At 45.9% G+C, this 16,772-nt stretch overlaps 1 protein-coding gene across 1 annotated transcript in view; it reads right to left on the bottom strand.

Annotated features, from left to right (window-relative positions):
* CHADL (chondroadherin like) overlaps positions 1 to 16,772 on the bottom strand; it is a 44,165-nt gene that overhangs the window by 26,004 nt on the left and 1,389 nt on the right. Inside the window, exons 2-4 of the mRNA XM_060244428.1 lie at positions 15,396 to 15,677; positions 12,418 to 12,589; positions 3,915 to 3,931 (exon numbers count right to left, since the gene is read on the bottom strand). Coding sequence (XP_060100411.1) covers positions 3,915 to 3,931; positions 12,418 to 12,589; positions 15,396 to 15,677 — 471 coding nt within the window. The remainder of the gene's footprint in view (positions 1 to 3,914; positions 3,932 to 12,417; positions 12,590 to 15,395; positions 15,678 to 16,772) is intronic.

Here is a 16,772-nt window from a genome sequence, read left to right as displayed (position 1 = left end):
ACATTAGGGATGGAGCCAAGATCAAGGCTGTGACAAGCATAATTGAACTCCAAAAGGAGTTCTGGCCATCACATTTAAAGGGACGGCACACCTTTTCAATTCCTTCCTTCCACAGGAAATAATGGATAGGAGCACCTTATTTTGGGGCTCATAGAATTGGACCCCCTAGTCCAATCTTTTTGAAACTTGGGGGGTATTTTGGGGAGAGGCACTAGATGGTTAAAACTGTGGGGGCACTTTAAATGTGGGCCCTAAGGAGCTTGTAGTCTTGCGTTGCAGGTGTCTGTGTTTGTGCATCCAGAGACTGGATACAAGATATATTTAAAGGATATTACCATCTGTGCTACACAGAGATGTATTTATATGATTTTGTGTCCATGTAAAAAACTGTATCTAGGATCCACCACATGTGGTATTCGTACACGTGTGTTGGAACATAAATCGAGACTAAAGAATCATGTGGTAGATGCTCCTTTGGTGGAGCACTTCATTCAGTTTAATCATGATCCAGACTCTTTACGTTTTTGTGTACTTCGTACTTCTTAAGTTTCCAATGCGTTTGCAAGGTAGGATGGATTGTAGCAGATGGTTACATCAGCAGGAGATGCGCATGATCTTTAAATTAGGGACGATGTTTCCTCGTGGTCTAAATATACTGTTTATAAAATAATTTATTGGCATGTGCTTTGGATATTTGTTATAGTAAGTTTTTAGCATTACTATAGCTGGGTACTCTGTAGCTTTAAGGAACTTTTTGAATTGTTGCACCTGCTGCATATAAGCCATTTAGCATGACTCACTGTAGCACCTTGTAGGAGTTCCTTCAAATATGCTGGCTATTTGGCCTAACACTTAAGAGAAATTGCTGAGAGGTTTGTTGATTTTATTCAGGGTTTAAAATGTTTTTATGGCTTTTGTGCATATGGTTTTATTGTATCATTGTATATTATTCATGTTATTCAGGATTGTTGCAGCTTGAAGAAGCTCACTCGAAACAAGGGTTCAGTATGACCTTGTCCTTGGAAACTTGGATTATTGGCTGCATCTTTGGACAGACATTAAACATCTGGAGTACTGCACCAGGATTGCATGGAATAAGATGGGAAGTTTTACCATAGGATGAAAAAAAAGACTCTTGGTGCTATTGCTTCCTTTTCTATTAAGAACTAAGTTATGGTTGTTTTGTAATTTATGATGGTGGAATTTGTGTTTGTTTTTGTTGTCCTTGTATAATTTAATAATAGAAGCTGGTTTTCACAGTGGGTTATGTACCTTTGATTTTTTTGCCCACCTGGGGATTGGCAACCCTAGTTGGCCAGTTCTCTCCATTAACATGAGCCTTGATGATCAGACAAGTGGTCCATCTGTTCCAAAATTCTATTTAGCACAATGACTAAGTCAGTTGGCCTGGAGGGCCAACAAACTGACCAAGGCCTTCACCTGAGGTTGCATCCTAGAGCTGGTGTTCCAAGTTTTGTTGCCTCTGATTATACACTGTGGCTAGTAGCAATAGATAGACTGTCCTCCACAAATCTGTCTTATCCAGGGCTTTTTTTGTAGAAAAAGGCCTGCAGGAACTCATTTGCATATTAGGCCACACACCCCTAATGCCATATCAGCCGAAACTGTATTCCTGTGCATTCCTGCTAAAAAACCCCAAAAAACACTGGTCTTATTTTTTCTCTACCTACCTTCTCTACCACATGCATAATTTTATAACCCTCTAATCATGTAACCCTATAGTTGTCAGCTTTCTACATTGAAAAGTCCCAGATTTTTATCTTTTTTGCATAAGAAACATACTCCAGCTCCTTAAGCATCTTGGCTATCCTCTTATGTATTTCCACGGCTACAATATACTTGTTGAGATGAATTGACCAGAACTGTACACAGAATTTCAAATAACGCCTCCCTGTAGATCTGCACAGGGTACCGTACTGACTGTTTTATTTGCTTGCTTTTCAAGCCCTGAATGGTTCTGCCCATATTGTCCAGGCTCTTAGTTAACATCTCCTCCTCAGTGTCCCCACAGGTAAGGCAAGCGATAGGGGAGTTTCAATGATGGCACTTGGAATGCCCTCCCCTGTAAGACTCATCTAGTGACTACTTTACTTTCATTACTGTGGGTATAACATTCCGTTTTTATATATACTTAGCTTTATCCTTTTAATGTTGAATGGTCCACTTCTGGCACAAAGATTATCCTTTCTATCTGTGTCAGTCTAGGCTGCTCAGTGCAGGTTTTAGGCTGTTATTATACCCTAGCTTATTTTAATGGCATTGGCCTTTTATAAAGTTGATCATGCTTTGATGGTGATTGTCTTAAAAAAAAACTTGTGTTTTAATTGCTTTTTTATGTTTTGTTTCAATTTCTTGTTTTTTAAAAAATGCTGAGTTTTAATTAGTTCTATTTTATTAGTTGTAAACTGCCTAAAGCAAGTCTTTAGAGAGGTGGCAGATGAATGTTCTAAATAAATACAATACAGTACAAAATGTCAATCCCTTTCTTAATAACTCCCTGCACAGAATTTGCATTTTTCACAGCTGCCACTCACTGCACCTACATTTTAATTGAGCAACCTGCTGAAACCAAAAAATCTTTTATCCTCTTAGTCTTTACTAAAACAAACCCATCTCTATATATTTAATGTTGGGGGGTTATTCCAGGGAGCCTCATCTTATACTTACCATTACACTGAACTTCATTAATTCATGCAAGTGCCTCTTCAATTGATATGTCCCATCTTGCCTCCTCCAAAGCAGTTTGGAGAGTATTTGCTCTTTGGTATGCTTTACTTCAGCAAGTAGTCAAGCTTACCTTTGCTTTGTCAAAATAAATGTAAATATTGCAACCAGCATCTCTGTCTCATGATCAGAGAACTTACCTATTTCCTACCTGACAGCTCTGCTGCTGTAATTTTCAATTGATGGAGGGAATGAGCTATGAATTGAGTCTCCTTGTCTTGCATCTTAGCTGGGCTTGAAAAACTCTCCACAGGGCCTGAAAATCTGGAATTTCAACTTATCTCCAGATGACAGTGATCAATTCCCCCGAAGAAAATGGCTGCTTTGGAGGGTAGAATCTATGACCTCATAGCCTGGTAAGGTTCCTTCCCTCGCCAAATCCAGGTGGACCCCTCAGATCTCCTGGAAAAATGGGAGTTGGCAACCCTAGACACATGTAGTTCTATTATTCCCCGCACCTAGCTTTAACAGATGGATTGAGAACATGGTACACTGGTGTCTAAAACTGTTATCCCCAAACAGCAATGTGTGTGTGTGTATGTGTGGGGAGATACAAACACCCCGAAATTTTCCCCTGAAAGGATAGCCTTGGAGGGGTGATTTTTAGTGGGAAAATAGCAAATGAATTCAATGACCTTTCTTCCCAGCACCTTTAAAAGTCTCACCCTTTAAATCCCAGCCTAAATGGCTGTGTGGGTTAGCCCTCGATCTCCTGTAACTGCCAGCCGATGAGAGGCAGAAATCTGCCTCTTTAATCTTAAAAAAAGGTAAAGGTGCAAGCACCTATCATTTTCGACTCCGGGGAGACGTTGCTTTCACGTTTTCACGGCAGACTTTTTACGGGGTGGTTTGCCATTGCCTTCCCCAGTCATCTACGCTTTCCCCCCAGCAAGCTGGATCCTTCAAAAATAAATATTACAGTGCAAGCTGCTGAATAATCCTCCATGCTTCCAAGTGAGCCTGAACTTATTTAATAACTTTTGTTCCTACTTTTGTGAAATGGGCAAATTCACAGTATGGAATGAGGCATCCTGACTGCCGCCATCTGAGTGTGCCCCTTTCCCTCAGGGATGAAAACATTTTATAGTAACTCTCAACCACAACTGTGCAGTCCCTCTACTGAACCAGTCAATGGCATGTACCCTTCCCCAAGGTACCCAATAACTTACCTTGTTCCTTTCTCCAGCTAGGAAAAAAAAAAAAAATTAAACTGCGAACAGTGAAAAAAAAAACTTACCTGAAAAACCTTCTCCTGATAACTGTCAGAATTCTCTGAATTTTCTTGGTATGTGCATGTGTGTGGTGAAAAGAGATGAATGAACTGTTGTTCAGCTTTCTCAGTGGTGTTTTTCTCTCTCCCCCACCAACTCCCCCCTCCATATACACACACATGCTTGCACAGCCAGAGACAAGGCAAATACCAGCAAAAGTGAATGTTATTTAATCCGTAAAATGGCAGTTTAAACCATGAGGTAAAGTAAGAGTTGTTAATGTGTAGCAATGTTTTAAACATATCAGCTGTTATAAAGTAAGTAATTTAAAGACATCCACATGGCTTTGGGCCACTTTGCAGAACTGTGGATATACTTTTAAATAGCTACACACAGGGCTTTTTTTGTGGAGGAACACAGTGGAATGGAGTTTCAGAACCTTTTTGTGGAAACAAAGTTCTAAAAAAAATTTAAATGTTCATGAGAGGTACCTGTGTGTTTCTCCTTCATTTCCCTCTTGAGAGTTCCAGCACCTCTTTTTCCAGACAAAAAGTCCTGGCTACACAGTTTCTACACATAATTCTCTGTAGCGATTAATAATAACCTGCACATAGCTTGTAACTGACAGGATAATTGTATGCATTTTTAAACCTACACCTTCCAGGCACATACAACAAACAAACAAATGTGTCGATTAGTTACACACTGCAAAGTATATTTGGAAAAGCCTCTCACTCTCATATTCTTCTCCAGGAGGGAAGTTTGATAATTTAGCAACTTAAAAAATAAAAATGCAGGCATGTGCTTGTGATATTTCTCACTGCTTCTGCTGAGGAACAGTACATGGAGAGGCTGGAATTTTCCACCAGGTTCCAGAGGCTGCTCAAAAAGCTGAAAAATAGACAGGAGTGAGACTGAATGGCTAAAGAAGTGAGACTGAATGGTTTGTTTGAGCTGAGGCTGGGCTGAGATGCCCATTATTCTGAAATACCTTTAAGTAACACATAAAATAAGGGATCTCTCCAGAACCTATCTTAAGAGCATTCCATGCAACAAATACTAGAGCTCCACAGTATTTTTAAATTGTTATGCTACAAGCCCTAGGTGGAGAGAGGTCTCTCACTCAATTCAAGTCTTTTTCTGTACTTTTCCATACTGCCTGCCATGGAAGTGGATGGTACAGGAAATACGTGGAAAGAGCTTATTCTCACACTGTATTCTTTGTGATAACTCTGGGCTCGGGCAAACTGCAGTGCTTCAACTGAAGGAAATAACAAGAACTTACATATATTACTATAATAGTGTATACTACTCTCTCTTTTCAAGATGGCCAGTATGCCAGCTGATGTTTGCATAGTACCCTTATTTACAAAGATGGAGGAGACCTTGCTTTGCAGGCAATTTATTGGCAAAAAAGGTAGGGGAAATAGTCCTAAAAGATCCTCTTTAGATCTTAGTTATTTCCCCCACCACCTGCTCTAGTGCATCCTATCATACTGAATACAAAAAAACCTGTGATATATTTTAATCCTACTATATATTTTAAATAAAACAACTGATACATGTAATAACTATAATTTACATAAAGAATTAATAACAACCACAAAGTTATATGACATTTTCAACAGAGTTCATTCTTGTACTGTTATACAGCATTTTCAACAGTTAATTCTTTATGGGCTATATCTTTTTAGAAAACTACTTACACATTTGACAACTATAATTCACAGCCTTTTCAACAGAGTTCATTCAATGAGTAACTGGTTGTAGATTCATTTTGTGTTCTCACTTCATCAGAAGTCTTAATATCTTCCTCTTGTTGGGCTGCGACAAAGAGCAAGCTAGTTTCTTTTTATAAGCAAGTACAAGTTTTATAAGCAGGTTTTATTGCTGGCTAAACACTCTCCATAAGTACAAGCACTGAGACTTCATGAAGGAACCACCCATTGTTGCCATTCTTTTTTTGTGCAAGAGCCCACCGGAGTGCAGCTCTGCCTGCACTGGCCAGGACTTCAGCTGGCCCAGGGCAGTGGCGTGTTCCTGAGGCTACCTCATCCTCGTCCAACAATGCAGACTTCATCAGCATGCCCCTTAACACAGTTTACTTGGTTGCCAGGACTCGGCAGCTGTTGGATGTGGAGGAATACAAGTGAGGCAGCCCCTTTGGCACCTTCCAGCAGTGTCAGGCCTTGCCTGACAGTTTGCCACTTACGCCTACTTGCCCAAGAAGGGACAGCAGCCCCAAATGCACTACTTTTCACCACTGGCATCTTCCAGCCGAGCCTCAAGATAAAAAAGATTGGGGATGGTTTGCGCCCCCTCCTCCCATGCATCACAGCAACAGCAGTGGTGGCACCTGTTTGGGCAGCAAAAGCTCATCACTGGTCCTAGCCATTCCCTGCACAGACTATACACCCCTAAGCTTGGGGTCCCTCAGCCCAAAAGTGTGGAAGGTGGTGGTGGTGGGCACCATGAGGCCTCCTCCTCCTTCTCACTGGAGTCTGTTCTCTACAAAGTGGAGGTTGCTGCTGCAGCCAGTGCTACCACCGGCTCTTACAGACCAGCACCTTCCAAAGTCTCCACCAGCTGCATCATGCCCAGGGACAGCCTTAGCCTGCCCTCTATTTGCAGCACGGTGCCTCTGGCCTTGTACCAGCTACTGGCATTTCACAGGCCATGGCAGGTTGCCTTGCTGCCCATGGGCATCAAAGATGGCTTCTCCCAGCTCTATCCCCCTTATCTGAACTATATAAGGTAGGAGGGGTGACGCCCCCAAAAAGTTTGCACACACACCCCACAAATAAATCTGGCATGTTATTTGGGGCTGGTTATGCTTTTTGACTGATTCATTGTTTGCCTTTGCAGAGATGAATGAATTAAAAAATCACCAACATGTATAGTGGGATCCACATTTGTTTGGATATTTCATGATAGGATTCACCTGCGTGGTCCATGAAGGGGTAGGCAGCCTGAGTGCCAAATAAAACTGCAGCAACTTATGATGACACTGGGGCACCAGCAAAGGAATGGCCAAACTTGTGGAGAGCAGACTCAGGCAAACAGCATGTGAGGGTTTGGAGACAGTGATGGGTGCCCACTCTGTCTCTTGCCACTTCCCATGCTGATGGGACCTATAATGCTGCCAGCACATCAGTGGTCTTGCTGTGGTTGATTGCATGCTCAGCAAAATGGTGTGGTGTGCTGCTGTTCAATGCACATGCTGTGTACCCCTGGTCTGTAGTGATTGCTTCTGGGACTGAGGCAGAAGATTTCCCCAGCTCTGTTATCTGAGGTCTTTTAAAAGAGAGCAGCCTTTAATTAGGTGACTAATCCACCTTTCATGGCTTGCAGACTATACCTTTGCAGATGAAAGGCTGTTTTAGAGTTGCAAACCAGTCCTCTTACATTGCCATTGATTGGTCAAACTTTTAACATGGTCTTTTTGTTTTCCAGGCACACACACCTACAATGGGAGGGGGAGGTCTGAAGGGCACTTTAACAGTGGAATTCTGAGCAGGCCTTCTCAGATTGTCTTTATTAGATGATTTAGATTGTTAGATAATCCAATGTAGATTTAAGGATTTATCTTAACCATTTCAGTAGTTTTCCAAGTTCCAGAGACATTTGCTTATGTTACTGTTACTTTTAAAATACATAAAATATTATTAAGTGTGGAAACTGCTTTTTAAAATAATATTTTATTGGTTTTGACAAGGTAAACAGTGGAATAAGAAGCAAAAAAATTTTCAGAGAAGAATTTTAACAATTGTGTTGGAAATTGCTTTCCAACAAGGTATGTGTGGGTTTTTTTGCTGGAGTGACTATAATATCTTTACTCTCTCTAGAACTTCCAGCATCAATCACCAGAAGCAATATGAGCTCGATGTGGCAGGATGACTGCACTTCCAGTAGTTAAGGGGTGTGGCCTGGTTGATGTCACTTCCGGTGACATGGCAAGATGGGCATGGCAGAATGCCACTTCTAGTGATGTCAGGGGGTATGGGCTAATATGCAAATGAACTGCTGGGCTTTTTCTACAAAAAAAACCCCACTGGTAAGGTCCAGTATAATTCTCTGATAAAACTTTGTTGGTCTTAGAATGATGCTGTTAAGACCAACAATTTTTTATTAACTTCAGATAGTGAAACAGAATTTCCTCAACTATTTTATATACGTAGAGAGAAGATGCGGGGTGGGGTGGGGGTTAGTTGTGAGGAGCTAACATAGTATGAATCCAATCTCCTCCTCCTCCCAACTGAACAAGAGTGGCTGTGCTGGAGATAGACTGGAGGACTATTCTCTAGCATCTTTCTACTGCTGAGCCTCAAGGACCCCAGTCCACTGTATGGAATATGGATTGGAATTCCATATTCAGACAGAGTCTGTAATTGTAGCAACAACAGGATCAATTCTGTGGCTCATATTTTTTTTACTGCTCTAGATTTTTAGATCTAAGAGCTGAACTGATCTCCCAGTTATTCAATCAGGACTTTGTCTATTCAGAAGCTAAATCATCTTGGTTACTCAGAGATTAACTACTTTGTGTGTGGTGAAATTTTTGGCAGCTGTTAAGCTACATGTTAATTTTTGTAGTAAATTTTAGGTTTTCCATTCGGGAGGTGAGGGTTTGCTGTTTATGACTATGGTTGTTAAAACAGTAATTAAGAATTGCACCTGTGTATTCCTCCCTTTCATCCTGTCTGCAAGAAAATCACTGTAGAAAGCTGTGTTTACTGCAAAAAAACCTGGAAGATCAGGAGTAAATTTGTAAGTCCTTAAGATACTGCCCGACTTTTTAAAAAGTTAGTTGAGGAAAAAAATTGCTGTCTGGGTATAAAGCTTGATGTAAGTGGAGCACATGCAGTGATCTATCTCTGATTCACTTCCCTTATATGCCTCCTTTGTCCCCAATGGTGACTCGAAGTGGGTTACAACATTCGTTTGCTCTTCCATTTTAGCCTGACAATAACCCTGTGATATAGGTTACGCAGAGTGTGTGTGACTGGCTCAAGGACACCCAGCAAGCGTCCATGGCAGAGTCAGGTCTGGAATCATGGTCTCTCAGATCCTGGGCCAGCCCCCTAACCACTACCTCAGACTAGCTCCCCTGACATTAACTGCTGTGGGGGAGTAGGCAGTAATATACAAAAATAAACTGCGGCTGAATTACAAGAACTGTAAACTGTTTCCAAAAATATGTATTTTTCAAGTTCTCAGAATTTGATGCAAAAAGTTACATTGATCCAAATTTCAGTCCAACAATATACAATTGATGCCTGTATGTTGATACAGTAATGAACTCATGCAGTTCAATAAAGTGTTTGTGCTGAGTCTTTTTATTTCCTACTGGTGTTATGTTCGGAATCTTGTAATGGACACCCTAAAAAAACCACCTCTGATGTTGCTTGCTAGCTGGTCAGCATATTTCAGTCAACCTTCTTCATGGGGGCAGGGTAGAACGTTGTCCACAATTTTTTTGTGGGGCAATAGGCAGCAGTTACAGTAACGCTATTTGCAGAACAGGCTCCTTTGAGACATTCACTTAGCACCCACTTTTTGTTTACTCTGGCACAAAGTTAAATGTTTTGATTCTGCTTCTACTGATAGATGGCAGTGGCTCCTTCTGCTGCTGTCTGGGTTTCTAAGCTGCTACCGCTGCTATGTTTGTACTTGGTTATTTTAATGAGTTTTAAATATCTGAATTTTGTGTGTTACCAAAGCTGGCAGTTGTACTGTGAAATGGCAGCATACCTAATTTCAAAGAGGACACTTGTTTGGCTTTGCCGCTTCCTTTCTTCCATGGCCCAGCTGTGTGACCATTTTCACCAAAAGACAGTTGGAGGAAACAATTGTGTCTGAATGCAGTTTCCTTCATCTATGTGGCTTGAGGGAGGCATACAAAAGAAAAGAGGGAGAAGGCAGCAGAATCTTTGCCCTGAAACAGAAGCTCCAGCAAAGAACCAGCTTTATGGTGAGATTTCCAGGAAAGAATTTTTAAAAATAAGGATGCAAGGGAGGAGCAAGGCAGAAAAGAAAAACTAGAGCTCTCTCATCCAACTTGACATTGTCTAATAAGTTGTGTTTATGTGAAGGGATTTTTCTAGAGATAAATTAATCTATGTGTCATTCTCTTGTGGGAGTTCAACACTTCTTTTGATTGCATTGAGAACACTTTTTGGAAATTACTATGGAAGAAGACAGTGCTTCATTCTATTTTCAGCATTCATGAAGTTGTATGGACTTTTGAAAAGATTGATACTATTGTGGTATTACTGAATACTCTGTCAAGTATTACAGAAATACTTGACAGACTTATTGTTGATTGACTATTTTGGTACAGGAAAACATTTTGATATATGACTTTAATGTTTTTTTTAATTTTGAGCTCGAATATATTGAATGCTCTTTAGTAATTTTGGATTAAGATACTTTGTGAATATTTAACTTACTTCTGCATAACCTTCTCCCATCCATTATCTCTATCGTCTGGCTAAGTGCCTGGCAGAAGAAAGCAATTAGAAGAGAGCACAGTCTGGTGGAGTGCAGCTCCTCCAAGGCCCTTCAGAGACGACTCCTAGAGAACACAAAGTAACTATCTGTCAGAACTTAAGAACTTCAAACGGATCCCATACTTGATTTCAAAGCTAGGATTTTATTAGAGAGAACTAAGTACTGGAAGAGACGAGATAACAGTGATGGCGAGGGCCAGCACTGGTACAGTTTTATACACTAAAGAAAACACCTCACAAAGCCACAATTCACACCAGAGCAAGCACATCTGTCTTCCCACCATCCACTATCAGTAAGGAGGTTGCCTCCTTGTTCTGAAGGCCACACGGTTCGGCTTCAAAGGGCATCAGTGTGAGAATGTGCAGAGACACACCATAATTCAGTCTACAGCCCTAAATATTTTGGATACCAGTAGGGCAAGGTTAATTACTACAAAGGCATTCAGGGTTGTTAAGAGGTTACAACATGGAGTCAGTTTGGTTCAGTTACAATCTGAGCATGAGCAATACTGAAAGTACAAAGCAGGTACTGGTTACATTACAGTTAAGCCTCAGCAGTAGTTACAAGTTCTGACATACTGCCCCCCCTAAGCGCCCCCCCCCACGGGGAACCAACTTGGGCTTGTGTGGGTACAGTAGGTGAAACTTTTTCAGCAGTTGAGGCGCAGATACATCCTGTGACTTGACCCACTCGTCACAGCTCGGAGGGAAGTGTTTCCATCTGATCAAGTAATACAACTGGCCCCTCTTTACTCTGGAATCCAGAATTTCCTGGACCTCATGGTGACTCTGACCCCTCACTGTCGTCGGAGGGGGCGGCGGGGCCCTGGGATGGAATGACGTAGCACCAGGGTCTTTCCGAAGAAGGCTGCAATGAAAAACAGGATGGATCTTACTTAGAGACTTGGGCAGTTCGAGTTCTACGGTCACCTTGTTTATGACCCTTTTGATTTTGAAGGGCCCCAGGAACTTTAGAGCAAGCTTGCGGCACGTTTGTGGGAGGGGGAGGTTCTTTGTAGATAGGAAGACCGTATCCCCCACCCTCAATTCCCACTCGGGGGAATGTTTCTTGTCGAACTGCTTTTTGTATGCTTTTTTCGCTTCCTCCAGATTTTCCTGAATACCCTTCCAGCCTTCACGAAGGCCCTCCCACCATTGCTGGCAAGAAGTGGGCTCGGATGGGCTGGCGGGGAGGGCGAGTGTGGGGAATGGCTTTCCCTCGTAGCCGTTAATGATTTGGAAGGGAGAAGTTTTGGTAGAGCTGTGGAGGCTGTTGTTATAGCCATATTCAGCGAAGGGGAGGAGGTCCACCCAGTTGGACTGTTGGAAATTAATAAAACATCGGAGATATTGTTCTAGAAGGGCATTAACCCTCTCAGTCTGTCCGTCCGACTGGGGGTGATAGGCGGAGCTGAGACCCTGTTCAATGCCAGCAAGTTTGCAGAACTCCCGCCAGAAGTTGGCAACGAACTGAGTTCCGCGGTCACTAATGACCTTGTCGGGGAACGAGTGTAGTCGTACAATGTGAGTGAAAAAGAGCTGAGCGAGCTTTTTTGCTGTGGGGAGTTGCTTACAGGGGATGAAGTGGGCTTGTTTAGAAAAAGTGTCGACTACAACGAGAATGACCGTTTTTCCCTGGGAGGGAGGAAGTTCAACAATGAAATCCATGGAGACTACTGACCAGGGCCGGTTGGCTGTGGGGAGGGGAACCAGGTGGCCGGGGGGTTTACCCCCTCTTCGTTTTGCCATGAGGCAAGTGGGGCAGGCGAGAACGAATTCGGAGACGTCTTTTTTGATTTTTGGCCACCAAAACTGTCGGGTGAGTAAGTTGAGCGTTTTGACATAGCCGAAATGGCCTGCCAGGCGACTAGAATGGCAGCGTTGGAGGACGTCTTTTCTGAGGGGGCTGGGCACATAGATTTTGTCGTTGTGCAACCAGAGACCGTTCTCACCCTTAGTTAGGTTAGGTGGACGGTCAGTTTCTAGGTTTGATTCAGTAAGGAGCCGGGGTAGAAGGTCTCCGTCTGGAGGGGAGGTCTGTTTCCCCGAGCGGGTGGTGACTCCCCCCGAAATGGCTGACGGGGGAATGAGTGAATCTACGATTTCCTCTCGGAGACTGTCGTGCTGGGGCATGCGAGAGAGGGCGTCTGCCAAAAAATTTTTTGAGCCTGGAATGTGTTTCAACACAAAGTCAAATTTTGCAAAGAAGCCCGCCCACCGGATTTGTTTTGCAGTCATTTTGCGGCGCCCGGTGAGGGCTTCGAGATTTTTGTGATCGGTCCATATTTCAAACGGCACCCTTGCTCCTTCAAGCCAGGAGCGCCAGGTTTTAAGGGCAAACATGACTGCAAACGCTTCCTTGTCCCAGACAGACCAATTTCTTTGCTCGTTAGAAAATTTTCTAGAAATGTAGGCACATGGACGAAGCACCCCGTTCTCTCCCCTTTGCATCAATATGGCTCCGATTGCGGCGTCAGAGGCGTCGCATTGAACCACGAAGGGTTTCAACTCGTCGGGATGTGCCAACACGGGTTCTGAAGTGAAGAGGCGCTTTAATTCGGTAAAAGCCTTTTGGCAGTCTGGCGTCCACGTTAAGCGTGCGCCTGGCTTTTTCGCCTCTTCACTTTTGCCCTTGGTTTTTAGGAGTTCGGTTAGGGGGAGCATGACTGTGGCGAACCCTTTGATGAACTCGCGGTAGAAATTTGCGAACCCGATAAAACTTTGGAGCTGTTTGCGGGTTTTGGGGGGTTCCCAATCTAGCACCGCTTGGACCTTTGCGGGGTCCATTGACAGTCCCTCCCCCGACACTCGGAAACCCAGATAGTCAAGCTCAGTTTTGTGAAATTCACATTTTGCCAACTTGGCGTACAGTTTGTGTTTACACAGGGTGCTCAGCACTTTCCTGACTAGCGGAACATGAGATTTGAGATCTTGCGAATAGATAATGATGTCATCAAGGTACACCACCACCCCCTTAAAGAGGAAGTCACGTAGCACTTCATTAATAAAGTTCATGAATACCCCTGGGGCCCCCTGTAGTCCGAAAGGCATGACTAGGTACTCGAATTGTCCTAGAGGGGTGTTGAACGCTGTTTTCCATTCATCCCCCTCCTTGATGCGGACGCGGAAGTACGCGTCCCGAAGGTCAAGTTTGGTGAATATCTTTCCTTTCGCTACAGTGTTCAACAAGTCTTTTATCAACGGGATCGGGTAGGCGTTGGACATCGAAATCCCGTTTATCGCACGAAAATCTGTGCAAAGTCTAAGCGACCCGTCCTTCTTCTTTCGGAAGAGGACGGGGGCGGCGTGGGGGGCTGTGGCCGGCCGTATGAACCCCCGCTTAAGGTTTTTGTCCAAAAATTTTCGGAGTTCTGCTTTCTCCGCCCAACCCATGGAGTATAGTTTCGCCTTGGGGAGCTGTTGCCCCGGGATCAATTCAATGGCGCAATCCGTGGGGCGATGGGGTGGTAGCTCATCTGCTTCCTTCTCGCTAAAAGCTAGTCTTAAGTCCCGATACTCCTTGGGAATCGAAGCGACTTCCTCGAGTGTGAGGCAAGCTCGTTCGTTTTGGGGGGGAGCGTGCGGCCCCCATTCGGGGCGCCAGTGGTGGTGTTCGCACCTCCAATCGGGGAATCGGACGATCTGTTCCGCCCACCGTATGTCGGGTTGGTGGCGGGCGAGCCAAGCCGAGCCCACCACCACATCGAAAGAGCAGGAGGGGGCGATTACGAAAGTTTCAATTCCCCAGTGCTCTTCGGTTCCTACCGGGACCGCTTGGGTCTCAAGAGTACACGGTTCCCCCCTCATGGGTCCCCCGTCCATCTGTTGAAATTGCATCGGCTGCGGTAGAGGCGAGGTGGCTAGTCCCAGTGCCTCTACTAAGCAGGGGGTAATTAGGTCTCTGTTACACCCTGAGTCGATTAACGCTCGGGCGTGCATGAACCGCTTTAAGTTTGGATTAAGGAGGGTGACTGCCATAAACAATAAACCCCCAGTGGCTCTCACCGTGAGGAGTGCCGGCTGTTGTTGGACCTGCTTTGCGGCACCCATTAAAGCAGGTCGCTGTCGTTTCCCGCCGACTCGGTCTCGTCCGACTCCTCGGTCGATTCCTCCACGGCCGTCAGGTCGGTGGTAAAATCCTCGTCAGTCGCCAGGGAAGTGGCGACGGAGCCCCGACTGGGCTCCTTCGAGCGGCTGCTCTTTTTCTTCTTCGGCCCCGAGGCGGCAGGTTTCGCCGAGGGTGGTGTTGCTCCTGCTTTAACGGGGCAGTTGGCGGCGAGGTGATCCGGGTCTCCACATCTAAAGCACCTGCGCGCGGCGGCGGGGGTCGAGGTCGCTGGGGTCTTCCTCCCTTCCGCTTTAGTCGGAGTGTGTTTGGCCCCCTTCTTCCCCAACTGCTGCCGACGCATCCCCACATGTTGGAGGTTGGTTTCCACCTCCCCGGCCAGTTGGATCCATCCGACCAGGGTGTCGGGTCTCCCTTGGCTGTAGCAGCGGTCGAGGATGTTCGGGTTCAACCCGTTGCGGAACGCGGTGTACTTCATGACTTCGTTCCACCCCCGGGCTGCTGCACAATATCCCAGGAACTCAGTAGCATACTCGCGAGTAGTGCGGTTGCCTTGCTCGATGCGCTGGAGGGCAGCAATGGCTTTCTCCTCTCGAAGGGGGTCGCCGTACTGGCGGAGCATCGCGTGCAGGAAACCCGCGACTGTTGCCAGCTCGGGCTTCCTTCCCGTGTAGAGCCCCACGTACCATTTGCGGGCCGGGCCCCTCAGGCGGGACGAAATGTGGTTTACTCGGCTGGCCTCCGTCGGGTAGTCGGCACCCCAATGGGTGAAGAACGTGTCGCATTGTATCGTGAAATACTCCACGTCTTCTGGATTCCCGTCGAATGTAATCTTCAACTCTCTGCCCCTGCCGTCGCCCCCACCAGGAGCCGCAGGGCCAGGGACCGCCGGGGGACCCGCTGGAAGCGGGGCTTGGGGTACTGCCGGCGGCGGCACCGGGCCTGGCGGGGCAGGCAGCGCCGGGGCGGGTGGCGCCGGTTGCACCGGGACGGGTGGCGCCGGTTGCACCGGGACGGGTGGTGCCGGTGGCGCCGGGGCAGGCGGTGCGGGCGGTGGCGGGGCCGGCGGAGCCGGGGCGGGTACCACCGGTGGTGCTGGGGCTGGCGTGGCCGGCGGAGCCGCGGGCGGTAGCCCCAGCGGCAACCCTCCTCCCAACGGCGGGACCCCCAGGACCGCAGTTTGCAGGGTGCGAAGCTGGTCGTAGATCGCGCCCAGGTTCTGCTGCATGTCCTCCGCCATCGATACGCGGGACCTGTGCACGTCGTCATGAATTTCCCGCACCCAGTCGAATAAGTCGTTGCGGAGGGTTCGGATCGCGTCGTCCCCACCTTGCACCCCGGGACCTTCTCCCAGGTCCTCGTCGTCGTCTCCGGTTCCTCCTTCGCCCAACATGCTCCGGTAGCGCTGCTCCGCGGCGTCGATCGCGGCCGTGGACTTCCGCGGGCTCCAGGGTCGTGGGGCAGGGAACGCGTCGACCGAGAAAGGTGCCGGGACCTTAATTTTTCGCCGGACCCCCGTCACCTTCGGGTCGAGCGGCGGATCGTCTGTAGGGGTGGTGGGCTCTCCGCTGTCTGGAACTTTTGCCGCCATCGGACCAGGTTTCCAGTTCAGATAAGCCACGAAACAATGGGATCACTGTTATAATGTCAGAACTTAAGAACTTCAAACGGATCCCATACTTGATTTCAAAGCTAGGATTTTATTAGAGAGAACTAAGTACTGGAAGAGACGAGATAACAGTGATGGCGAGGGCCAGCACTGGTACAGTTTTATACACTAAAGAAAACACCTCACAAAGCCACAATTCACACCAGAGCAAGCACATCTGTCTTCCCACCATCCACTATCAGTAAGGAGGTTGCCTCCTTGTTCTGAAGGCCACACGGTTCGGCTTCAAAGGGCATCAGTGTGAGAATGTGCAGAGACACACCATAATTCAGTCTACAGCCCTAAATATTTTGGATACCAATAGGGCAAGGTTAATTACTACAAAGGCATTCAGGGTTGTTAAGAGGTTACAACATGGAGTCAGTTTGGTTCAGTTACAATCTGAGCATGAGCAATACTGAAAGTACAAAGCAGGTACTGGTTACATTACAGTTAAGCCTCAGCAGTAGTTACAAGTTCTGACACTATCCAATTGATGATTATAGAGCACAAGAACATATTCAACATTTCCAGAGTGGCAACCAGCAACTGCTGCAGCTAAAACAATGAGAACTCCCAGGACCCTTCAGAAG

Source organism: Heteronotia binoei, chromosome 8 (assembly GCF_032191835.1).
Source record: "Heteronotia binoei isolate CCM8104 ecotype False Entrance Well chromosome 8, APGP_CSIRO_Hbin_v1, whole genome shotgun sequence".
Taxonomy (NCBI): Eukaryota; Metazoa; Chordata; class Lepidosauria; order Squamata; family Gekkonidae; genus Heteronotia; species Heteronotia binoei.
This window is presented reverse-complemented; position numbering and strand designations above follow the sequence as displayed.